This window comes from Morus notabilis, unplaced genomic scaffold (genome assembly GCF_000414095.1).
Source record: "Morus notabilis unplaced genomic scaffold, ASM41409v2 Scaffold105, whole genome shotgun sequence".
Taxonomy (NCBI): Eukaryota; Viridiplantae; Streptophyta; class Magnoliopsida; order Rosales; family Moraceae; genus Morus; species Morus notabilis.
The window spans coordinates 19237-46550 of record NW_010356719.1 but is presented as its reverse complement, the minus strand read 5'-3'; the positions used below and the strand labels follow the sequence as shown (position 1 = coordinate 46550).

The following is a 27314-nucleotide window of genomic DNA, read 5'->3' as shown; positions in this document are numbered from 1 at the left end:
AGGCTTAGAGTTGTCACGTCAGTGTTTGTCAGTGCGCTTGTATGATAGAGACCAAACGATGACTAGATTAATGCGATGACACATAAAGTCACAACAGATATATGCACTTGAAGAAGATGATGACAATGTATTGATATTTGGTTTGAGGAAGAGTACGAGTAGCAAGAGACTGATTATGGACATTCGACTTTTGTTGTTGATTTTCATTTGGACCCTTCTATAAATAAATGCCTTTGAATTCTATGACTTGCATTTTCTACTTACTATTCTGTGCAAGATTGTGCGTTTGTATTACCATACTATTTTGCTATAAGTCCAGAACTTTGGTGTGTTTGTTTGGACTCTACATTTTGGTTTGGAACTTTTTGAATTTGGGGTTTGGAACTGTGGTTTTGAACATTGGTTTGTATGTTTGAGCTTTGTACTTTATTATTGTTTACTGACTTTGCTTTGGAACTCCTTGAACTTTGTGGTTTGGAACTTTGGTATGTATGTTTGAGCTTTGGACTTTATTATTATTGCTAATTACAAAGGCTTGGAACTCTTAGAGCTTTGTGGTTCTATGCGGTTTGGAAAATTACAAAAAAAAAAAAAAAAAAAAGCTGGTCAGTGATTTTGCGACAAGGGGTCGTTTTTGGAACGTTATAAAACACAGTGAACAAGTTGGACGCCATATATGAAAACACAAGGTAGAGTACGACATTTCAAACAAACGGGACAAGTTTTTGCAATTATTAAGGTGCAATGTAGACATTCATTAACTCCATAGGACTAACAACTTGAGTGAAGCCATAGAGGAGGTCATGCTTACGGAGTAGGCAAAGGAGGGAAGGGGGGCTCGGATAGCATTCGATCTATGAAATCTGGTCAACAGCGAAAAAGAATGGTGAAGTTACTGGTATAGGATAAAGATGCTCAAAATGGGTTAAGTGAATCGCTATTGAAATGGAATATAACTATACACACACACAAATACAAACCAAAGAAGGGGGTAAAAAATGGCCAAGGAATGGCAAGCTTTGCGGGCTACCCCCGGACTCGGACAACTCTTACTGCACACTTTCTAAACTTCCTAGTCTGCTCTGCTTTATATTTCACTTGATACACCAGAGGATATCCAGTAAGTAGCAGAAACATGCTTTTAATAAATCAAAGCCCACCATGTACGACAAGAAATAAGATTTTCACACTGCAAACCGCAATGATATTGATATCTGTAGGTTTCTTATTAATACACTCATCACCAAGATGAACTAACCATCAATGCAATAAGTTTAGGACGATGCATATAAGCACCCAACAAAACAGACAAGACCTAGCTAAATTTGGTCTCAAAATTCTAATAACTTAACAAAGCGCGGTCATAACAGGAGAGTGAAACCGGACAAAGTTTACTCATAGATCCATGGGTGAGCGTTGCTCTGCCAGTTAACAGTCCCTTCAGGGAACCACAGTGCAATCTCTTTCCTAGCACTCTCAACTGAGTCACTTCCATGAATAACGTTCCTGTTCATCAATAGAAATTTCATTGTCAGGCACACTCATTCCGGACAAATACTTTCAGAAGCACAATAATTGAGCATAACAATCTGCTCTAATCTAGTTTCTACTTTCTATTCTATATCCATCTTGAGTGACAATAAATTTCAAAAGATATGCTCAAACAACCAACTTTTTAGAACAATAAGGCATTAGAACATTACTAAATAGAAAATGCTAATTTAACCGGTAGGATAAGCTTGACATTTACGCCAATATTAGAAAACATACTTATTAGCCTAAAGTAAATCCTTCCACGACAATAAAAGAATATACAACCATACTGTGGTAACAAATAGATTGAAAATCATTATACAAAACGTAAGCACAAAATTTTCAATTGATCAGATTATAAATAAAAGAAAGTAAATTACCTGCCAATGTCAATTGCAAAATCACCACGAATGGTTCCAGGGGCAGACTCTGCAGGATTTGTTGCTCCAATAATCTTCCTACCGGTAGTCACAACACCCTTACCCTCCCAGACCATAGCAACAACAGGGCCAGAAATAATGTAATCAACCAACCCATTGAAAAAGGGTTTTGCAGAAAGGTCAGCATAGTGCTTCTCAGCTAAGGCACGGTCAACAGTTATGATCTTCAAACCTAAAACAAATCAAGTACTCAACTTAAAAGAAGGAAATAACTGATGAAACCGAACCTCTTTCCATGAACTTACTTGTAATCCCGTTCATAAGATCTATTTGAAAATTTCAGCACGCGAACTTTGAAACATTGTTAAAAAAAAACACAATATACAATATAATCACCGGATTTTGTATTTTATTTTAGACTTTAGGATATGATTTTCCATGATCTTGTGCACACAATACTGAAACGATCAATCTCCATTTTCGCATATGGTTTGTCATGTAAAATAAGCAAACAGCTATACATCAAATCTATAAGAAAAAGTTACATAACTCAAAATATTCCTTTTTGAAACAGAGTAAACAGTATACAACATTCACCTCTCAAAAAGAATCCCTTCTGCTCGAACCTGCTAATGATGTTACCAACCTAAAAAACGAGAAGGGACAGTAAAGTTAGAGAATTGAACATGGTATCAAATAATGAGTGCATAATGCTCAAAAGAATTGGAGAAAGATCTTGCAGATGTACCGACTAGTTTTGTGAAGCCTAAATCATATGTTTTAGTTTCAGATTTAACGCGAAATACCTAAAAATCCAAACGATTTTTTCTTTTCTATATAATAGACAAATAATCCTAAACTAAACACGTCAACTCGCTTTAGATTTGGTGAGAAATCATTTCTTCCGTGGGCCCACCAAAAAGGGAAATTTCCCGACAACCAAACAGCAAATCTCTAGAAATTATGAGAAAATAAATCCACAAAAATAAATCTAGAAATCTCCGAAATTGCAAAGCACTAAAGCTAAAACCATCTAAACGAGAAAACAGGAGGAAGGAAAAAAGGAAGACGACATACAAGGCCTCTTTGGACACCATCGGGCTTGATCATGATGTAAGTTTGCTCCATTTTTGCCTGTGAAGGTCTCCGAACTACGCAGAAGCAGTGAAATATTGTGAGAGCGTAGTGAGAGACTGACGAAATGAGTGTGAGAGAAGAAGAGTATATATATATACGCTATAATTTGGAAGGCAATGAAACCCTAACCCTATTCGCTACGGAATATTCGCTGGGATTTTTCCTCTTTTTTTTTTTTTTTTTTTTTTTTTTTTGGCGTGGAAACGTTGAGCAAAAGTTCCACCACCAAAGTAAAGTTATTAAAAAAAAATAAAAAATGGACGGCTGTAAAAGGGTGATCTTTATTTTCTCTAAAAGAAAAAGGCAATTTTAATGGTAGAACAGGTTTTTGACCGTATGAGTAGGTAAGGTTTACAAGAGTCATGTTAAAAATTTGAAATGCGTAACATAAAAATATTTTAATCACAAATTCAATAATTAAAAAATTAATTTAACAATTAAAACAATACCCAATAAATATACAATTTCTTTTGGGAAAATGATTTGTGGCCACTAGTAATCTTTACCTGGTCAATTAGATCTGGCCAAATCAGTCATTGAATAATTATGGATTGATATTAGTTAAACACTAATTAATATTGATTTAAGTAGTGATTGACCAGATAGTTAATCACTAAGCAATTAATTCCTAGTTGAGGATTTAAAAAAGAAAAAAAAAAGTTTGGTTTGTTGAACAAGGATTTTTGAAGCTTGTTACTAAAGTCAAGTGTGGAAAGAAAAGAAGTATGAGTGGAGTGGAAAGGAGGGTGACGGCTCACCAGTGCACTTATCCTTGCTATTCCATGAGATGAATGGAAGTTTGTCATCTATAGCGATGCATCAAAATGAGATGGGGAACTCGCAGTTGTAGTGTTCACTCTAAAGAACTGGAGAGACTGCCTTTATGGGGCTCAATGTCAGATGTTTGTGGACTACACGAGTCTGAAATACATTACCAGTGTGAGGTGAATAACCAGAGGATTTCCAATAATATAGTATTAATGCGTACGGTTTTCTACGTTGAACCAAAAAGAAACACAGGATTTCCATTAATTATCTCCATAACCAGTATGAGCCTGTGAATAAACCTATAACCATTAGTCTAAGAAACATTCTTCAATATACGGGTAGAATTAGTTTTCAAAATCATAGGACTTCCTAAAGACCCAGAAATGAAAAACATTCCGCATTCCTATGATTTGGTATCACAACATATTGACATGCTGCATCTTGTTTTCGACCTCGTACTGAAATTAAAACCCAAATGAAATCCGCACAGAACTTTTGGCCTTACAAACTCAGGAAGCTGAACCTCTTTTTTCCGAGAAGCAATCAGAGACTCAGAGTATGCTGACTAGAAGCCAGTTTTGTCAAGAAGTGCCTTAATCATGTACAAACACCATCGAGTTAGAAATAGAAGCGTTTCGAGCTGTCTTGAAACTTTCAGGGACATCAATACTACCGAGAAAGAAGGCTGTATGAAAGCAAGTCTTCAAGCCATAGCAGATCTTCATTCAGAAGCTCCATTTCAAGCTGTCAATGTGTGGGCATTCATCACCGTCTGTTGAAATCACAATAAAACAGGGGAAACATAGATCACTATAAAAGATAACAGCACAAGATACCTAGAAAAATCTATAAGATCCCCTCAACAATTTGTATATCCAGATCAATCATGATTTAGTTGCACTATTTTCACGAGGCAGCATAAGTTGGCCGGAGTAGTATTTCCGTCTATCAGTCATTGCACATAAAAGTATGGCTAATATTTTGGTCAATGTCACTGTTCATCAATCTCTAAAGGGAAACTTGGAACTTGGGCAGCACATGCATTACAATCCATATATGATGCACGCATAGTGAACCATTGATGGTCCATCAGCTTGAATGCCATGCAATATAGGAGGTCAAATGTTAACTCATTATCTGTAATGCAAGAGAAGAATGAACAAAATCATTAACTTAATAAAAAGGTCCTTGATCATAAAGTCGGAAAATAGAGCATTTGCACTGTTGGGTCTCCTCTAGTAAATACAAAACACAAACAATTGAAATACTACACTTGTGATCAAGCAACTGGATAAGCAACACCAACAAACCTGCTTCAAGATCAAGCATCTGGATAAGCATGAACTTGATGTTTCATACCAGCCACAGAAACGGGTATTTTCACACTGATCAATCACCTTCCTGCTTTAGCAGGAGATCCTGGAAGGATTTCGACATCCAAAGAATTGGTATTTTAGTACATATAGAACGTAGTGCAGATACCATATTACAGTTCCAAAATACATAATTAATGCGAAGAGTGTTAGACACGTAAATTCAGACACACTAGAAGTTTTGCATTAGCTAATGCCAAACGTATTAGAAAATGGAACACATTCGCATAATCTTTATTGCAATTAAGCTCTCAAGCCCTCAGTTTGCAGGATATTTATTATTCTTCTTTAGTAATTCTGTGAGAAATCTTATAATTTACCAAACAATTCAACCTTGCGATACCACAAACTACTAGCCATAACCTTTTAATTTGTAGAAAAGGTGAGCATTGTTTTCATTTAAGTCTTTACAGATGTGTTACTGAACTTAGATAAATTACATCCTAGAGAAATAATGAACTGGAATCCAAAATAACTACTGACAAAGGTTGTGTGTAGGGAAAGAGATGTGAACAATAATACGAAACTGCAAAGAACATACCGGAAAATTACAATAGATATATACATTTGAGCTCAGAACGATCCTAATTGTACAATTATGGAGGTAATGAATTTCAACACCAGGATGAAGATTCCTCGGCTACTTCCTTAAGATAAAGAAGAACTCAGTTGCATATATCTTTGAGCAGCCTCCACACGACCAAATCGTGTAAGACTTCCTTAAGATAAAGAAGAACTCAGTTGCATATATCTTTGAGCAGCCTCCACACGACCAAAACGTGTAAGAAGTCCGATGATTAAAGAGTACTGCTCTTCAGAGGCCTTGACATTATAACTACGCGTCATTAGGTTAAAGATCCGGCAGGCATCATCCACAAAACCAGCTTCATTGCATATAGAAAGAGCAACTTGGAAAGTGAAATTGTTTGGGGTAAAACCTTTATCTCTCATCTCATAAAAGAGATCGATAGCATCTTCATATAGTCCATTATCCCTATAAGCCTCTATAATTGCAGTCCATGTCATTGAACCCTTCACCCGGATTGTGTCGAAAACCAACTTAGCATCATCAATTACTCCACAACGCCCATACATCTTAACAATTTCTGCGGAGACAAAATGGACCGACTCAAAATTTCTCTTCAGGACCTGTCCGTGAATCTCCTTTCCAAACTTCAAGCTTTTCAGTTCATTGCAAATACATAGCATCCTTCCTATTGCTACGGAATCAGGCCTATGCTTGGATAACACCATAGATCTAATCACAGAAAGTGCCTCATCTAGATGTCTGTTTTCAACATAGGAATCAATCATGGCTGTCCATAAGATCACATTCCTCTGCTCCATACCTTCAAACAATCTTACAGAATAATCCAATACGCCACATTTTGAATACATCATCATCAAGGAAGAGACTATAGACACATTGGGCAAGAAACAATTCTTCACAGCATAAGCATGAATCTCTTTACCTGGTTTCAAAGCCCTCAGCTCTGCGCAAATCGGAACTACAGTGGCAACTGTTACAACATCAGGCCTAATCCCTTCCTGCTGCATCCAAATAATCGATCTCAAAGCCTGCTCGAGCCTCCCATTCGCTACATAGCCCGAGATCAAAGCGGTCCAACAAATAGCATTCCTTTCCTTCAAGCGATAAAAGACCCGTCTTCCATTCTCCATGTCCCCGCACTTGCAATACATATCAATTAACCCAGACTGAATAAATGTCTGCTTCGCGTAACGCTTTGTCTTCACTGCGTAAGCATGAACTTCTCTGCCCAGCTTCCGGGCCAAAAGTTCTCCTATCACAGGAAGAATAATAGTCAATATAACAGAATTCAGCTTTATCCCTTCATCTACCATCCGTCTGGTGTAGTCTAAAGCCTGCCATTGCAGCCTATTGTGCGCGAAACCAGAAATCATTGCTCCCCAAGCAACAATATCTCGTTCGACAATTTCTTCAAACACCTGCCGAGCAAGCTTAATCTTACCACATTTGAAGTACATATCAATCAAGCTCGTCCGCAGCATTGCACTACCGACAAGACCATTCTTAATCAAGAGGGCATGAGTTTTCAAGCCTTGCAAAAGCGCTGACGCACCCGCTAAGCTTTTGATAACACTGGAGAAACTATAAACATTCATTTCAATCCCCAAGGCCCGCATTTGATAATACGTAGAAAGCGCGTCCCGGTATCTCCTCCCACCAGAAATCACATTCCCTCTAAGCAGCGCATTCCAGGGGTACACACTCCTGCTAGGACTTTCGTCAAACAGGTTGTTGGCATCGTCAACCGAGCCACAGGAAGTATACATATGAACAAGTTTTGTACGCAAAAACTCGTTTTTGTCGAGTCCATTGATCCGGATAAACGCGTGAACTTGCTTCCCGTGGTCCAGCGACTTTGTACGGACGCATGCAGCGATGAGAGCGGCGAAGGTCGTGGGGTTGACGGGAATTCCTTGCTGGTCCATGTAGTCGAGGATGGTGAGAGCCTGGGAGAGCTTGTTTTGCCTTGCGAATCGCTGAATGTCGCTGTAGACGGCGCGCGGGTTCTTGCTGTGGAGCGGCAGGGACTCCGGAAACGCGTCCTTCTTGGTGAAAACCGGGCGTTTCCTTCGGCGCTTTCCCGGCGATGCTGGCGTTCGGGTTCGCCGAAGCATGTGAAGCGTTGTCTATTCTATGGAGTTTTAAGAGCAGCAGCAGCAACAGCAGAAGAAGAAAAGTAATATTGAGAGAGCTAAATTATCAATATATATATATTGAGAGAGCTAAAGGCAGTGAGAGAAGTAAGAAGGAAATGGTGATTTGGAGGAAGATTAATATTTAGGTGCCTAGTGGACAATGCCCCGCCAAATCCTCTGCTTCTTTTTACACTGAACCAAATTAACCTACTGCCAGTTATCAAAAAAAAAAAAAAAAAAAGATTGGTTTGAGGGAGCTTAGCATCTAAATTCTTAAAATGAGGACAAACGGTATTAACAAAAGAGTTTTGTCAAATTCTAAAAATAAGGACTAGGGAAGCAAACAGACCGAGAGTTTAGGACTTGAGTATTTAAATTCTTAATGAGAACCTAAAGTGTCAAAATTATAAAATTTGGGAATTGGTAACGCAAAAATCCCTATTTTTAGTTAGACATTATTTTATTGTGATCTGACCATTTAGATTTTTATCTTCTGTGTAAGTTTTTTACACACTCTTGTTGGTTGTAAAGAAACAGTAAATGCAACGGAATTGAATTTTAAAATTTTTACAATCATGCCAAAATATCACATATTAATTGCAATAAAAATTAATCGTAAGCTTGGATTAATTACTTATTTGGCGTACAAATCTGCTAAGTCCGTCATTTTTCTGCACATTGAACAATTCTCATGTCGCAAGAGGAGAGATTAGGTGAACGTTTGGTATATAGATTCAGAATTATGATTTAAAATTATTCTCAATTTATGTGTATTTTTTATGAAAAAAAATTAATATATCAATCAAACGCACCATAATGGATTGGGTATCGGTAAAATTACAACTCCAGCCACTAAGTATCTAAACCCCACTGTGGGTGGTGGGTGTCGACGCATGCACCCCTAGGGATGCGTGCACCACTCCTAGAGTTGCGACATATGCCGCGCTGCCACATGTTGCCTTTCGATTGAACAACTTTCTAGATCAATTTCAACACTGCCATTAATTAAAACTGATATTTTAAATATATTTCATTATTCATATAATAAAATATATGATTACATAACTATTTCATCATCATGTAATAAATACTTATTATGTAGTATTAATTTTGTGTAACAAAATAAATATTGTATAAAAAATATTCATCAATCTAACCGGAGATAGGAAGGAAAAAATTCATTGTTAGCTTTCGTATTTTGTGGAATTTAACTATATTTGGCTGCTCGTTTTCCTTAGTTCGTTGCTTTACTTTTGGGGTCATTTTGCGGTAGAATCTCTTACTGGTGTTGTACAAATCTGACTATTAGATGGGTTTAAAATCACATTAAAAGAAATGTAGAATTTGACAATAAATAAAAATTAAACAGCTGATAACAGACGTACTTGTTGTTAGTGGCTTTATTTGATTCTCTTTGTTTGATTAAAAGTCCCCAACGTATCTAACTTGTTTACTTAATTTCCTCTTGAGAATTCTAGTTTGACATTTCAAAATCTAATTTCTTAATTTGTTTTCTACCTATTAACAAAAACTATTTATTTTGTTTAAAAAAGTACACAACTCTGTATACCAAACACAGTGATCTTTTTAAATTCACATTCTCGTCTAAACGAATCTCATACCCAAACGCCTCATTCGCGTTCTTCTTACACAGAATTAAGAGACGTTTAGTTCGTGAATTAGAATCATGTAATTAGAACCATTTTTGATTTACGTGTATTTTTTGTGAGAGAAAACACTGTAGCAAACTATGAACCATGATTCAAATCATGATTTGAATCTTCTAACCAAACATCCTCTTAGATTCCAAACAGTTGGTGGCAGGAAAAGTGCTCACTAGTCTACTTAAATTAATTAGTTCATACATATTTCAAGTCACACACTTAACTACAATTCGCACAAGTAGTTGACCTACGCTGCCAAAAGAAACGCCACAAAGGTGACATACGATGACATACCAGTTTGATCCTTCAACTGAAATCTCCAAAATTATAGGTTCAAAGTCTCAAACGCAACAGATAATTGAGGCGTATGGTTTTCGCCGTTAAAACCAAACATAACCTTAAGATTTCCAATTTTATCTCCATAACCAATCTGAGGAGAATAACCTATAATCATCAGCCTCAGAAACATTCTCGAAAATACGGGTAGAATTAGTTCTCAAAATCATAGGACTTCCTAAAGCACTCATATCAGATCCAGAACGGAAAACATTCCACATTCCTCTAATTTGATACTATGATATATTGACATGTCGTGCCATGTTTTCCACCTAATTCTGAAATTAAAACCCAAATCAAATCCACACCAAACTTTTGACCTTACAAACTCAGGAAACTAAACCTTTTTTTTTTTCCTTCGAGAAGCAATCAGGAGATTTGTCAAGAAGCGCCTTAATCATGTACAAATACCATCTAGTTAGAAATAGAAGCGTTACTTTCGAGCTGTCTCGACACTTTCAGGTACCTCAATACTACCGAGAAAGAAGGCTGTATGATGGCAACTCTTCAAGCCGTAGCACATCTTCATTCAGAAGCTCCTTTTCAACCTGTCGACGTGTGGCTTTCATCACCGTCTGTTAAAATCACAATAAAGAAGGAAAAATATAGATTACTGGAAAGATAATAGCACAAGAGAATTTTTTTCAAATAAATAAATAATAATAATAGCACAAGGTAACTAGAAAACTCTAAAAGACCCCCTCAACAATTTATACATCCAGATCAATCAAGATTTAGTTGCACTATTTTCATGAGGGAAACTTGAAAGTTGAGCAGCACATACATTAAAATCCATATATGATGCACGCATAGTGAGCCATTGATGGTCCATCAGCTTGAATGTGATGCAATAAAGGAGGTCAAATGCCGACTCATTATCTGTAACGCAAGAGAAGAATAAACAAAATCTAGTTAATAAAAAAGTCCTTGATCAAAACTAAGAAAATAGGGCATTTGCACAATTAGAGTTCCTCTAGTGAATTCAGAACGCAAAAAATTGAAAAATGTGCCACTGACAGTATAAAGAAGCCTAAAATACCTGCTAAAAACTTCAAGAAAGTCGCTCCAACCAGTGTTCGTGGTTTTACTGTATAATTGAAACATGTCGTTAATGAATGGACTTGAGAAAACCGCAAAACATACTTCAAAAGCATAATTGACGAACAATTGGTTATAACTTACGAAGGCTAAACAACTTAACAAGTATTGCTTTCATTATGTAACACAAAATTCTGCAGCAATATGTGAACATCGCTCTTTATCAGCAACAAAGATTACTACTACTAACTACTACCTTTTATAATCACAATAGTCTACTTCTCACCCCAGACACCAGCATGGGTTAAGGATGTTAAATTCTAGGGTTAATCTCACAAATGGTCCCTGAGGTTTACCCTCTATCCCACTTTGGCCCATGACTTTTAAAATGTCCCACAGTTGATCCCTGAGGTTCTATTAGTTACGTGTTAAATATTTAATAGAATTTGTGAAAATTAGAGACTAAAATTAAAAACATCTAAAGTTTAGGGACAAACAATACAAAAAACAAAAGTTAATTTCTACATATAGTCTTTAAATTTTAGCTGTTTCTAATTTTGGTCCCTAATTTTGACAGTTTCCATTAAATATTTAACACCTAGTCAACGGAAGGACTGACATAGAAACCAAGTAAAAACCTTAGGGACTTAACTATGGGACATTTTAAAAATCAGGGACCAAAGAGAGATTGTGGGTAAACTTTAAGGACCATTTGTTGGATTAACCCTAAATTCTATAAACAAAGATGATCTTGAAGAACTTAGCGAGACATGGTGATCAGAAAGTTTCCGAGAAAAAGAGGGAAAAAAGATTCACTTATTCTACCTGATATGTAACAGAGTATATACACACATTGATTATGACATCTAACTTTTCACCAGAACAGAATTGTTACTCAACCACATTGCAAATAACTGAAGCAAGACTAAACATCGCCAACTTTCCATCAAGACATAAAGTGTACAATACTACACTTGTGAGCAAGCATCTGGATAAGCATCAAGACAACAAACCTGCTTCAAGATCAAGCATCTGGATAAGCATGAATGTGATGTTCACACCAGCCACAGCAAAAGGGTATTCCCACACTGATCGATCACCTTCCTGCTTTCGCAGGAGATCCTGGAAGGATTTCTACATTCAAATAATTGGCATTTTTAGTACAAATGGGACGTAGTGCAGTTTGCACATTACAGTTCCAATCTCATAATTAATATGAAGAGTATTAAACAAGTAAATGTAAACATACTAGAAGTTTTGCATCAGCTAATGCCAAACGTCTTAGAAAATAGAACAACTTCACAAAATCTTTGTTGCAATTAAGATCTGAAGCTCTCAGTTTGCAAGATCTTTATTATTCTTCTTTAGTAATTCTGCGTGAAATCTTATAATTTACCACATTATTCAATGTTGCAATATCACAAAACTAGCAGACATAACCTTTTAATTTGTAGAAATGTGAATATTGTTTTTGTAAGTCTACACATTTGTTACTGATCTTAGATATTGTCTTTCAGCTGTTATACTAATCTTAGATAAATCACCTCTCAGGGAAATAATGAACATAAATTCAAGATAACAACTGAAAAAGGGATATACACACAAACCTACAGAGAATATACATATATATATATATATATATATCAGACTTGTGTGCAGGAAGGGGGAAAGAAATGTGAACAATAATATGAAACTACAAAAGAACATACCGGAAAATTTCTAGCGAAAAACAGTAAATTCTCCAACGATATAAATCCACCACCCCTACAAAATAGATCAAACATTTATAATTAGCCGCAAATAAGAAGAAAGTAGAAATAAACTTAGAATGGCGGGTGATAAAAACTGGCAAGTGGCACGAATAATGAGCTATGCAGATCACATAGGCAATGAGGTACCTACCTAAAATCTGTTGACGGGTCCTTCCCTTGCCATCCCATTTCCTTCCATTGCTCAGATATTAATCCACGAAGTTCTTCCTCAGGATAGGCAGCATTCCATAAAGCCCTTAGAGCTTCCTGCAGCAAAGCAGAATAGCACAAAGAAAGAATGTGACTCATCTTTCCAGACTTGTCCACATCAGCAAGTGCATCAGAAATTCTAAGATCATAATTCGTTTGTAATCCAACCATTTAAAGATTAGTTAAGAATTGGGAAACTCGTTTATAATTCAGCCATTTAAAGCTCTAATGATATTATTTCCCAAGAGTCAACAGAATCCGCATCTAAAGAAATACCTGATGCTCAGGGATTGAACTATCATAGGAAACATCTATTCGGTTTTGAAGTCTTTGCAAGCATTCCTCCTATTAAAGGGGAATAATCAAGTTATAATATATGGACATAAGAAGATATATTTAACTGCAAATAACTTCAACAATTCTTGTCTTACCAAGAAAACCAGTAACAAGTTTAAAAATTTCAATCAAAAGCCAATCATATCCCGAAAATTTACATACGCAACAATAACCAACTGAACAGCAATTAAATCCAAATGATTAATCAAAAAGATAGAAGGTGTTGTGTGAAATTACTTGGCTGGCGGTTAAATCAAATGAAGGACGAGCGTCACTCTCCCTCCTCTGTGCGCACACACAAGAAAGACCTCGACCAAGCCATGCAGCAGATCCTGCCACAACCTCGGCTGTAATGCACCAGCTGTTAGCAACATTTTTTCATTTTTTCTAAAATCGTCTTACGCACAACTTTTCTAAGGCTGCACTATAAAAAATTTTGTGCCAAAGCAATGAAGAAATCTTCTTAAGCTACCATCCAAAAAGAAAATAAACAAGAAAAAAAAAAAAAAAACAACAACAACAACAATAACAGTTTGAGACAATAATTTCATATCCACTGCCAAAATAAATGGTTGTTTCACGAGGTTTCTACTTCTTCAATATTTTCATAAAACTCAAGAACTGACGACAATTATTTGAAAAAAAGAAAAAAAAAAGTGTTATTAATGAAACTATGACAAGCTCAAAACTAGTGAGATCATATCATAGTTCCAATTACGAACCTCATGGAGAGGAGATCCATAAAAGTGCTATAAAAAAATAAAGGACCTCCAAAGATTCTCCATCCGAAATACCGGGAGATTTTCCATCCAGACACCAAGAGTATTTCAGATGTTACCCCACCCAACATTTTGTAGAAAAGTAAGAAAGCTCCAATCGAAAATGAAACATACTTCCCCATATACTCCCGATGTTTGAACAAAGCAATAAATTAAGATATCAAGCTGCAAATAAACTTCTCTAATCCAGTTATTTAATTCAACAACAAAAGTCAGAGAGATATATAGATACACATACGCACACATATATAGCAATTCACCCACCACAGCACATTATAATATCAGAAAACATCATTTTGTTGATAAATATCTGTGATAGTTCGATCTCAATTCAAGATCTAAACTGGAATGAAAACCTAAAAATGAAAGAAAGATAGACCTGTTAAACGAGATATAGCGATGAAGGAGGGGAAAAAAGTGTTATAGAGAGAGAATAACCACTTTACAGAAAGAAGTTGAGGAGAGAGAAAGAGGACAACAAAAAGATAGTGGGAATAATTTAGCAAAGGTAACAGAATTAACGGGCAAAGAAATAAACAAAGAAACATTCACAGTGAAAATTAACAATAATTAAAATAAAAAAAAAAGAGAGAGAGAGAGAGAGAGAGGGAGACAGAAGTACCAGAAGTTGAATGGCAAGTGCTGCCTCGATCCAGACCTTGAGAAATCCTCCTCACAGCAACGAATGAGCCGCCACCTCCTCTCTCATCCATTATTCCTTTCTGTTATTATTACACTTTCAACATCAAGTTCACAAAACCCTAAGGAACTCGTCCTCAACGATCCAGAACTCCAAACAAACGGCAGCGAAAACAAATACACATAAAAAACAGGCCAAATCAACAGGAAAACAAGCTTAATCTACAATCTGATTACGAACTGCCCGAACATTGGACAAAAACCTCTAATATTTCAACTCTCGGCCAAAACCAGAACCGAGCAACACCAAAAACCCGTTCCGAGGCAAATCCAAAACAGGAAATGCAACAAAATCCGCCGGCAATCGGAAACCAACGAGAAAGTTATCCGAAACCGCAATCGGATGAACAAGGAGCCGTGAACATCGATCGGAGAAGACAATGGCGAATTACGGCCGGATTCTTGATGAAAGCAAGCGAATTGAGGATCGGAATGGATGCCGGAGATACCGAAAACGAGAGCAAAGTGCGTTCTTGGATGAGAGAGAGAGAATCTTGAGCGAAATGGCTAGGGTTTCTCCAAGATCTGAACCTCCGAAATCGAATCCATCAGAAAATCAGTTATAAAGATTTCTTTCTCTCTCTGTGTTTCTTTCTCTTCGCGTGAGTTTCTCACTCTTTCTCTCTCTGTAGTTGACGTCGTTTTGTTTGTTAGGAGAGAGAGAGGAGAGCGAGCGAAATTGGAATTACAAAAAAAGGCCGGTTTTTTTCATTTATTATTGATTATAGTAATTAGTATTTCGCTAATTAATACGAGTAACGTCCGATATTCTCTCAACTCACTCTTTCGATTTTTTTTTTTTTGTGGATCCCGACAGTAACAGAATTCGAAAAAGTGGGCGGTGACGGAGTGAGATAGGAAAGAGAGAGAGAGAGTGGGGGGATGGTGGATTTTTCTGTTTGTGATGAAAAGGTTGAAAAAGCGGGAAACGCAATAAATAGGCGATGAGCTTTTTCTGTTGCCACGGCTGCTAATGCAAAGGGTATTCTAGCCATTTCATCCAGCACGCTTCATCTGTAAAAGTAGACGACTAGGTTTTTTTTTTTCCCCTTTGTTTTCCGCTAAAACAAAATCTGAAAAAGTGACGAACGTCAGCATACTTTATAGGTGTTAGCGCGGGATGGTAAGGACGGATTTAAGGTGGGTGGTCTTTGTTAATTCACTCTATGAATAAAAATATTTAAGGTTAGTTTTTATAGAGTAAAATTTATAAAAAATTTTAACTCAAGTTATAATTTTATTTAAATTTATGTTTATTTATAAAATTTAAGTTTAAATTTGAGTTTTAATTCGAGTTTTAACTTGAGTTTGGAGTTAAAATTTGAGTTTAAGTTTTCTTTTCAACTCAAGTTCTTAAACTCAAACTCAAATTAATGAATATTATTTTTTTTATTCTTAAAAACGTCACAACTTTTTTGTTTTAATTCTAATTGAGATAATTTTTTTCTATGCGTTCATAACAAAAAGACGAATAAAATCACACCTATATACCCTATTAAAGGTTAGTTTTTATAGAGTAAAATTTATAAAAAATTTTAACTCAAGTTATAATTTTATTTAAGTTTATGTTTATTTATAAAATTTAAGTTTAAATTTGAGTTTTAACTCGAGTTTTAACTTGAGTTTGGGGTTAAAATTTGAGTTTAAGTTTTCTTTTCAACTCAAGTTCTTAAACTCAAACTCAAATTAATGAACATTATTTTTTCTATTCTTAAAAACGTCACAACTTTTTTGTTTTAATTCTGATTGAGATAATTTTTTTCTATGCGTTCATAACAAAGAGACGAATAAAATCACACCTATATACCCTATTAAAATTTTTCATCACCATTGAGTTTTTATTAAAATACTATTTAAATACAATTTTAAGTTTTGACCCACTCAAATAGATTCTCAATTCAAATCATAACTCAAATGCGCACATCCAAATACAAACTCAAATTACAACTTCAAATTATAACTCAAATTCAACTTAAAATCTACACTCAAATCACTATGGGGTTGTTCTTTTACATTTTTGAGTTAGGATGACTTGAGTGATGATCTTAAGTAAGTTTAAGTTATAACTTGAGTTAAAATTGTAACTTGAGTTTGTGTTTAGATGTGCACATTTGAGTTATGATTTGAATTGAGAATCTTTTTGAGTTTGTGTTTTGGTGGGTCAAAACTTAAATTTGTATTTAGATAGTATTTTAATAAAAACTCAATGGTGATGAAAAATTTTTATAGAGTATATGGGTGGAGTTTTATTCGTATTTTCTTTGTGAATGCACAGGAAAAAAATCATCTCAATCAGAATTAAAACGAAAAAAATTATTGCATTTTTAAGAATAAAAAAAATATTGTTCATTAACTTGAGTTCGAGTTGAAGGAAAAACTTGAACTCGAGTTTAGCCCCAAACTCGAGTTCAAACTCAAATTTTACAAAAAAATATGAACTTGAATATAGTTGTAACTCGAGTTCAAACTTTTTCTAAATTTCGTTGCAAAAGAACAACCACTATAACTCAAAAATGCAACCGAACAAGCCCTAAAGTGTACTTGTCTCATAAACTCGTATGAGTTAACGAGTTCGGGATGGATTTCTCCGTCTCGAGTTCGGGATACTAGAAGTACCTCATTTATCTAATTAATTATTTTCAATATAAAATAAATAATTAATTAATTAAACAGTACAACCATACAAAGCATTAAGGTAATAAAAAAAAGAGTTTTAAATTTTCATATGTATTAGATTCTTGAAAGTATATATTATAGCATATTATACATAATATATCTATTTTAAAAATATGATATAATTAAACGGAGCAAATAAACAAATAATAGGGTCAGTGACCTCTAAATCTATTTCCGCCATGCGACTCATGACGAGTTAAGATTTTAACCTCTTACAACTCGGATCCGTTTAAAGCGGATTTTCCCACCCCATTTAATGCGGGTCTACGAATAAATAAAGTAACGGGTAAAATTGCAATCTCTATATTAGTTGTGTTGTTAAAAGAGCTCTCCATATATGTTGACATGAATGTTTTTAATATGGAACAACGATATTATTTAATTTTATAACGTTACCTGTCATAATATACTATAGTTTTAATAGTTTAAATTTTAAATTAGGATTATATTTATCTTGTAGGATAATTTCAATACTTTGGTTTTAGTTTACATTATTAGTTATAGACTTTTGTAAATATCTCAATGACTGTAATTTCATCTATAGAATTTTTGAATGGTTAATGAATATTGATTTTTTCGTTTTTTTATTATTGAGTTCTTATTCTTATCTATCTCTCTCTTGAATCCTCTATTTATTTTCTCGATTATTATTATTCTCTTTAAATTCATTCAAATATAAGGAATTAACCAATATATGGATGGACCTCAATCTTAAGCGTGGACTCACATTTATATATTATATCTTTTGGTTTACTAACGGATGAGATTTATTCGGATATTGATAACTTGCATATTTTGGAGACGTTGAAAATGGTTAAAACAATGGATAACCTTAAAATTATTTTGTAAAGATTCATCGTAATTTAAGAATGCAATTTCGATTATATAGCGACACAAATAAAAGATAATAATTGTATTAATTATAAGAATAATTAAATTACATGTTATTGGAACTTATTTATATATGTTGATTTGGTCCAGTTGCTAGCTCCATACATTTTCTGGGGTATATTATGAAATTTTCTTGATTTTCACTCTTCCAAATAGCGTTGGAACTTTGGACGGGCTGTCCGCGACCGCCCGAAAAGCCGAAATTTTTGCCCGAGCCCGAGCCGCCCGAGAAATTCGGGGCGCCCGCCCGAGCCCGAATTTCACATTGAATGGGCCGCGGGCTTGTATTAGGCGGCCCGAGCCCGCCCGAATTGCCCGAATTATTTAAACTTTTTTTTAATATTAAGTTATTTTGTGTTAAAATTTATATATATATATATATATTACAATTTAAAATTTGAAATGAATACATGAACTATATAAAAATTTTATTTCTTTATTAATTTTTAAATTTATAATTCATGATTATCTCATTAAAAACCTTACCAAGAAAAACCCAATTGGGATAAAAACTTGGCAAGGAAAAAAGAGTGCAATCATATTGTGACGAATTACAAATTTTACAAACTTACAAAGTTATACAATTACAAATACAATGTCAAAGGTAAATACATATTTACAAATTATAAATTTACAATTTAATTTGAAGTTGAAGGATCGTCTTCAAAATTAAATGTTAATCGATTAAATTCATCGATCCATTATTGGCTTGCCGGTGAAATTGTATCTTATAGACGTTGATCGGCTCGATCCCAATCCTTAATGCAAACCAAGGCTTCAACATTAAGTGACTGGGCTTTTAAAATAGAGATCATCAAATAACGATGAAGTTTTTAAACCAATCATTGAGTGACTTTTGATAAATTATTAATTTACTTTGGTATGCAAGTAGAAAGTTACTTTGATATAGAGTCACAAAGAGAGTGAAGAAAGTGGAAGAAAAAAGAGGATAATTAGGAGGATGAAGAGAGATTGTGAACAGAAAAATAGATAAAGATAGAAAGAAAAGTGATATAGAGTAAAAAAACACGAGTATCTATAAGAACAAAACCGGCATTATATAGAAACAACACTTTTTAAAAATAAAAAATAATAAAAACGTGATGGTAATGTGTTTCTTTCCTTGTGTATATTGTTTTTTTTTGAGGAATCCTTTTATCATGTAATTGATTATAAAAAAGGGTTAAGAATGTGAAAACTGAAATATTAAACTACTAAAATAGAAATTTGCTCTTTCTATTAAAGAATTTTGTGTTTACCTTAATTAATAAGTTAAAAATTTAAATAACAAATATGGGCATTGGGTCTAGTGGTATGATTCTCGCTTTGGGTGCGAGAGGTCCCGAGTTTGATTTTTGGAATGCCCTAATTTATAGCAAATAACATTTTCGGGGCGGGCAATTTGGGCGAGTCGGGCATGAACGAAAAAATTTAAAAACAACTCCGGCGGACGGCGGTCGACGACACCTACACGGCGGTGGGCTCCAGCATGGTCTCAAAATTTGAGCTGCCCGAGCCCAAATTTCCACCTTGAACGGGCCGGCATATGGGCCTGCCCATCCGAATCCAAAAAAGTTCAGGCTTCAGGCAGCCCGCCGGCTCAAAATTCCACCACTACTTCCAAATAAATGAAAAATCGACCGATAAGGTTTTCCAATATCGGGTTTTCGCAAATTGATTGTGTTTAGAACACTCGGACATGTGTTTTCGCGTAACATTAATATATTTGCATTACATAACTTTTTATTTTATTGAAAATGGTTCAATAAGATTATGAGTTCAAAACAAAAAAAAAGTCGTGTTTCCCAAAGCTTATTAAAACGATAAAATTAGCCGTCTATTTAAGTGATTGGTAGCTTTTATAAAAGGAATATCATTGAAAAAGTGAAATTCCAGTGAATCATGAAGCCAAGTTAATATGAAAAATAAAAAGTAATGGAAACTCAATTTCTCATATTACAAAATTTTGTAATTTGTGAGTATTGCTTCTTACTACAAAACTTTTTCAGATAAGTTAATTCTCGATCTTTAATGACCGATAAACAATTATGCGAAAAAAACACCTGGAGGATAAAGGGATACACATATGATTTTTATAGATAGGTTCATTCTTGACCTTTTTATGACTGATGAACCATTGAAACTCATAAAATCGATTTTAGGCTTAAATAATGCAAAAGTCGTTAGGTTAGGGACACTTTTTCCTACATTTTTCACAAAAAGAAAAAGAATTTTAGGCATAAAGTTGGCAAAGACAATGTAAACACCATGGAGAAAAAAGATGAGAAAAGGTCACATGGTGTGTAGCAAACATTGGACCATATGGCGTGGTGATGGGTGAGTTCATTTAAGAAAAAATAAATAAATAAAAAGGGACCCTACTTTCTAAAATCATTTTTGTACTTTGCTCCTTTCTTACTAATGCCTCCAATTTTGCGTCATGGTCCACACGCATGGGTCTCCAACAGAGTTGTCCCTCTACCAAGGCCTAATTTTAAGTAGAGGTGAAGTGGTGTGAAGCTAGCTTGCAACTATTTTTCTCAAAAGGGTCTCACTTTTTCTCCTTTTTTTTTTTTTTTTTTTCTTTCCATTTATTAATATAAAACAATGACAAAGGAAAGATGTTGTTTTTCCAGTAAATTATAAATTTTTTGTATAGTTATCCTTTTTTTAAAAAAAAAATATAAGACGGAATGAAGTCTATCAACTCTCATTATAAAAATCGCACCTCACGTAAACTCTGATGCCACTAGACTAAATAGTGTAAGGGGGCGTTTGGGAGAATGATTCGTTCCCTGATTCGAATCATGATTCGTAGTTCGCTACAGTATTTTCTCTCACAAAAAATACACGTAAATCGAAAATGGTTCGAATCACATGATTTGAATCCTCCAACCAAACGAACCCTAAAGTTAAATTCTATACTTTTGTTGTAAGATAATTCTCTCTGCCAAATAAATTGAAAATTAATCACAGTAAATGTTTTTAAAAAATCAAGGATAAGAGTAACGGCATTATATATTTAATACTTACGTGGTTTCCCTCTAATTAATTATGTATAAATCACTGCATTTTCTAACTAATTCATTATTCATAATTCATTTAGGAGGACTTGCACAGACTTCTTATCCTATTAATATTCTTAATTTTATTACCAACAGATTCATAGGCATTTCGGGATGAAAAATTTATTGAGTAATCTTGAAAAGTCTGTATTTTTTTCTTATGGCGTAATGATTGGAAGTATTGCAAGTTACAAAACAAAATGGAGGCATCAAATTTGCTCAGGTCTTCTATAAAAAAAAACCGAGTAAAATTTCAAATCGTTCCAAAAAACAAAAAAACGGAATCTATCATTACTTTCGTCTTTGTACACAAGTATTTATATATCTCTATATGTGTGCTTGTGTGTGTGGTTTGCAAATGGTATGTCGTTGGAGTTCACAGGAAGCAATCAAAAGATATACACGTAATATCCGAACTTTTAATCTGAAATTGTTTAGATTTCCCTTTCCAAAAGCTAGTAAACCTTTGTTTTTCGCCACTTATCACGTCAGTTAGAGAGGGCAACGGATGTGAAAACCCTTCCACATCGGTCAAATGTGCTGATCGACGTGGAATTAGCATGATCTATTTATATTTGTAGGCATCTTTTATTTCACCGATTCGAGTTTAGAATTCGAATTTTGCTACAATAAAAAGCTCTCAGAAACAGTCACATCTAACTTTTGACTACAGTAAAAAGTACTTACATAAAATTACATTTTAACTCGAATCAACAAACTAAACAAGCCCGTAGTCTTCTTCGCAAAATATTCACTCTACCATTATCAATTTTAGTTTTTTTTTTTTAAAATAATATATTCGGATTATAATCTTACATAAAGTCATGTGAGGTCCTAAATTGTTGTGTCTCTTGCAAGACCACGACAATTCCGCGTGAGTGGGTGCTTGACATGGCTCGACTCGTCAATGGTGGATGTCATCTAGATAAGGAAGGACCTGTGATTACTATATTCTGTACAGATTACTATCTGGTTGTGCTGTAAAAGCAGGACTATCAAAGAGGGAATTACAAATGAATTTACTGTTTGGTTAATGTAATCAGATGGACAGAACATGGTAACAAAGATGCCAAATATTGAGAAAGGCAAAATAATATATATAAGATGGTTTAGCTCTTGTTTTTTGTTTTTGTTTTTGTTTGACATATTGTTAGATAAAAGGAAGATATGACAGCGTATACAATTTTCTTTACAACCAGGCATGCCCGTTGGTTGGTGAAATTTAGTTTGGGAATTTGGCAAGAGGACAACATTACTACGACCAAACCTACAAAGTACCTCACAACCTTTGCTCTACCAAAATGCACTTGGTAAAAATTTCCAATCCAATATTCCAATGCCTAAAAATGATTTCCTTGTGTAGTAAAAGAGTTACTCAGCAAAAAAAAAAAAAAAAAAAAAAAAAAAAAAAAAAAAAAAAAAACCACTAAAATATTTCTCCATGAATTAAGATTGAGAATAATTAGATAAGCTATTCTACAAATTGAAGTGTACAAGTATGTTAATGCTAAAATGACTAGTCAAAGTTCAGTAGGTAATACGAATTCAAAAATAAATTTTCCTTGACATACTTATTTTTTGAAGGGATTTTTTTTCTTTTTCTTTTTTTTTTGAGTAAAATATAAGCGATTGTTTGAGATACTTAATTGATACCATATTTTTCTACATATAATGCTTCCATATCTAACTAACAACCACTTTGACTTGGTAAGAAATTTAAAGCAATCTTATGCATTTGTTGGCAGCAAAATCAATCATCCGTAGAATCTAGACAAAAGGACCCAAACAACAAAAAAATTATAAACATATATCCAATTTATTTACGGGTATTTGGTATGCGATAATTTTTAAGATCTATATTACGGGAAAAATGGTAAGAGGCCATATAATTATCAGAAAGTTAGTATTTTTATGTTTACTTAAATGTAAAAATCTTAGTTTCAAAAAAAAAAAAAAAAGTAAAAAACTTATCTCAGATTGTGTAGATAAACATCATTTTGCTGTGTTTAGTTTTGGATGATAAATGTAATGTTATTTTTTTCTTATAAAATAAATTTTAAAGTCTAAGGGTGTGTGACATATTAAATCAATCTTATTGGAACGTAGGTCTAATCCAAGATGACTAAATCCTACAAATTACCCTAATTAACTCATCTTAAAATTTAGCATGCTGTTATAAAAGCTTACATTTCTCTATCAAAAGAAGTTTTTTTTTTCTTTTTTTTTTAATTCTTTTTCTTGGAACTTGGAAGATTTAAGGTCTGTTTAGTTCGCTGATTCGAGTTTTTAATTCGAGTTGAGATGTGACTTTATGTGATAACTTTTTATTGTAGTAAAAAAAATTTACTTTTCCTATAAGAACTATAAACATTTGTTTTCTCATAACTATGCTGTCGAGCATAAATCGAAAAACTCTTCTGATGCGGTTTGAATTGGTCAAAATTAAATTTGCGAGTGATAAGTCTTTCATTTCAGTGTTTATAACAAATATGAATATATATATATATATATATATATTTCCTTACCCTTTGATTATTGTGTGCAATTCTATTTTATACAGACCCTTGCTTGCCGATTTAAGAGAGAGAAGAAAAGGTTAATGTGGGACACAAATATCCATGTGTTCATATGATGTGTATACTTTAATTATAAAAAGAAAAAGAATAGTTGTGGAATTATAATTTATAATATAATAAGAATATAACTGAAAACTACTTAGAAATGCTAATTATGGTTTCATAGGTGAACAAAATAGTTTAGTTTATTAATTGTATAACGAATGCAGCCATACCTGGGTGTTATCTTCAAGGTGATGAGGATTAAAAAACACATTAATGTTCCCTTGTAATTGTAAACACCGAAAACTATGATGTGTTGGCATTGAATCTTGCTTAACAACATGCATGCCGTGAGCCTAATTCATTGGATATTACTATGCATATTTCTTTAGTACAACCAACCTCAGCGATTTTAGAATTAAATTCTGCTAAATCCATGTGCTTCCAAAGTTAATAATCATAGAATCTAGCATTTTTTTATTTCTTTTTGTAGTAATTCAAGTGAACTAAAAAAAAATAAAATAAAAGGCAAGAAAGAAACTTCACCTCAATATTGTACGTTTTTCTTTAATCCATGCCCTTCCGCAGAAGTTGGGATCTAGCTGTAACTAGCTGTGAATGCAGTGTAGTGAATCACACTATACAAGTTAAATTACGGGTCTCAAAATGACACAAAATTTACCCTTAATTTATAATAAATTGTACTTTTTAATCATGCTTGTGACATGTGATTGTATGGTAAAGCGTAACATAGTAAATTTAATCAAAGTAGATTTGCACGTTGTTCTTAGTCCTAATCCTAAAATTTAAGTGACATCTTCTTATAACTCCGCACCTCCACCGTCTTATTGTCTTATTTTATTGTTATTTATTAAGTAGTACGGTGACTCAAATATAATTAAAACTATTAAAAAATTTGTGCCTTGTGGATGAAAGCACTAAAATTGAAACATATGACAAAGCTCAAAGGGAGTTTTGACAACTATTATTTTTTGGGAGCTAAATTTGAAAGTAACGCAACTTTTTTTTTTTTGCCTTAGGGAGAAATAAACTAGTTTTCTTTCTCTTCTGCAATGTAACAAGGGTAATGAGAGTAGTTGGAGGTATTTTCCCATGAGAGACGGCCGTTCACTTTGCTGATTCGAGTTTAGAATTCAAGTTTTTTTACAATAAAAAGCTTTCACAAACAATAACATCTAACTTTTTTACTACAGTAAAAAACTCTCACATAAAATCACATCTCAACTCAAATTCTAAACTCGAATCAGCGAAGTGAACAAGACCAAAAAACTAATGGTCCTTTCGGCATGGATGAAAGACGAGAAAAAAGCTGTTTCCCTTTTGAGGCAACAACAAAACCCATATTTAATTAAAGAGGATGAGATGAGGTAACTGTACCAAACGAGTCCTTAAAATTCTGTTCCACTTAATCCAATTATGGATCAAAAGTAAAGGGAAGAAAAAGGTTGTGGGAGGCATCTTTTAGGTTTCAGGCCAAACATCTTTTGGGTCATGAAAAGGATCATTGAGATCACTAACTTTTTTGAGCTGTCAAAGTTTGACAGGTGACACTGTATTGGTTTTAATGGACCCATATTTTTCCTTTCCACTATATATAAAACTTGAGATTTTATTTTTTTAGGAATAAAACATGAGTTTTTTAAGTCAAGAGTATAAAAATTCACCATACTGTACAGTTTCAGATTATTAAATTTTCAAACAATTATCTTAAATTTACATATTTCTTTTGTTATATATGATTCTAATGCAATTTAACTGTTCAGAACTTATAACACTAGTCAAATATTATTTTATATCGTACAATAGAATTGTCATATGTAGTATTATCTTAAACATAAAAATTTTCATGTCTAAATTACAAATTATTTTGAGATTTTTGTTTTTCAGGTCAATGGGTTAAACCTTGGCTTGAAGGTTTGATTATTCCAAATATTTTTAGCTGGGATTAAAGTTTAGAGTAGCCTCACTCGATAAATTTATTTCAACAAAAAGGCAATCAATTTTCCCACGTTCTTAAGATAGATTCATGTACTAACTATTTACTTATCTAAAGCATCAATTAAATATTAATGCAATTTCAAAACTAAAAACTTAAAGCCTATTCAACCCACTTTCGTTAAAGTTATAAAGTTGGTCATAGGAAAAGACCATTTTGAATTGAACTATCAACTGGGGCACAAACATGTGAATCTAGTGCCTAACGTCTACATAATAAACTATGGTGGAGCCCCATGTATTAAAGGTTGAGTGAATGTATAAGAAAAAACAGCATGCACTTGTTTATATTTCATTTGAGAAACATAAAAAAGCCGGTCTTCTTTTTAAGCAACGTGAGCATATTTAATAGGACAGTTTTTAAAACTATATCTTAAAATGAAATCTCTTTTTATTGTTACCTCATAATATTAACTTATATATTTATATCTTTTAAATTAAAATTAATTAAGGGATATAATTCTTTTTAAAAAATATTTTTAATAACTCAGGTATTTAAAGTGGTAAATTCTCTAATTGTTTCTAAGGAGAAAGAAGAAAATATGCCAAGATTTGAGATGAATTAAAATTAATAGGCTAATACTTTGCATAAGTTAATAAATAGGCTAAATTACTGTTTTTGTCCATAACTTGTCTAGTTATGAATCATAATTTGACAAGTTATTATCTATAAATCACGGTTTTTGTTCATAATTTGTCTGACTATGAACTATAACTTGATAAATTTATCCATAATTTATATGGTTATGAACCATAACTTAACAAGTTATGGCCTATTAATTTCTATAACTAAAATTTGACTTATATACTTCCTTAAACTTTTCATAGGTATATTTTCTACTATTTCCGTTGTTGTTTCTATTTAATATGTACAATGGAATGGCAAAGTGCAGGAATGAACTCCCTTTCACGTTCTTCCACTCGACTTGACCCACGACTTGTCGTCTTAGACTCAATGGTTTCGGCCCATGGGTTAGCAATAGCCCAAGTCGCGCCCATGAAAGCAAAGGTTTGATACTTGAAAACTAAAGGGGGGACACTTCGAAAATTACAGAATTTGCATTAGTCAGTATTTTTATTCATATTTTTTAATTAATTTATTTTTATTAGTATAGTTATTTAGCTAAAAAGGTTAATAATTAAAAGTATGGTGTATCAATCCTAACCCAAGCACTTTTAAAGGTATTGTTTTCTTTCTCCTCAGATATGATATATGACTTAATTTCTCTTATGAGATGGGTCTGGTCTGATAGGCTACTTATCCTACTTTTTCTCAGAGCTCATACAGTTTTGCTGAAGCTCTATGTAGAATTTTAAATTTTTGCTCAATCTTCTCTTCTTGGTCCACCTCTGATTACTCCAATAACAAATGCCGCAGAATCGCTTTTATATTGGTGTACAGGGTAAAATCTACAATTG

The 27314-nt window shown here is 33.7% G+C and overlaps 3 protein-coding genes across 5 annotated transcripts; all 3 read right to left on the bottom strand.

Moving 5' to 3' along the window:
* Positions 1-1164: 1164 nt before the first annotated feature.
* On the bottom strand, positions 1165-3242 carry LOC21385232 (nucleoside diphosphate kinase 1). Its single transcript, XM_010088475.2, has 4 exons — positions 2991-3242; positions 2511-2559; positions 1914-2145; positions 1165-1506 (listed from the first exon to the last, which is right to left on the bottom strand). The coding sequence occupies exons 1-4, from the start codon at positions 3039-3041 to the stop codon at positions 1392-1394; spliced, it is 447 nt and encodes a 148-aa protein (XP_010086777.1). The 5' UTR covers positions 3042-3242; the 3' UTR covers positions 1165-1391.
* Positions 3243-5189: 1947 nt separating this feature from the next.
* Positions 5190-7855, bottom strand: LOC21385231 (pentatricopeptide repeat-containing protein At1g71460, chloroplastic). The gene is made up of 2 exons (XM_010088474.2): positions 5733-7855; positions 5190-5237 (listed from the first exon to the last, which is right to left on the bottom strand). Exon 1 carries the CDS (start codon positions 7853-7855, stop codon positions 5912-5914), a length of 1944 nt encoding a protein of 647 aa, XP_010086776.1. The 3' UTR covers positions 5190-5237; positions 5733-5911.
* A 1825-nt stretch (positions 7856-9680) lies between these two features.
* LOC21385230 (ELMO domain-containing protein A) lies at positions 9681-15604 on the bottom strand. 3 transcript variants are annotated; one of them, XM_024173629.1, is made up of 9 exons: positions 14613-15604; positions 13449-13558; positions 13152-13220; positions 12817-12983; positions 12624-12678; positions 11928-12048; positions 10916-10963; positions 10661-10755; positions 9681-10451 (listed from the first exon to the last, which is right to left on the bottom strand). In XM_024173629.1, exons 1-9 carry the CDS (start codon positions 14701-14703, stop codon positions 10350-10352), a joined length of 858 nt encoding a protein of 285 aa, XP_024029397.1. In that variant the 5' UTR covers positions 14704-15604; the 3' UTR covers positions 9681-10349. The 3 variants fall into 3 exon arrangements, with proteins under 3 accessions (XP_024029397.1, XP_010086775.1, XP_024029459.1); XM_010088473.2 differs by having other exon boundaries at positions 12817-12932; positions 14613-15603; XM_024173691.1 differs by lacking the exon at positions 14613-15604 and adding an exon at positions 14233-14354.
* Between the last annotated feature and the right edge of the window lie 11710 nt (positions 15605-27314).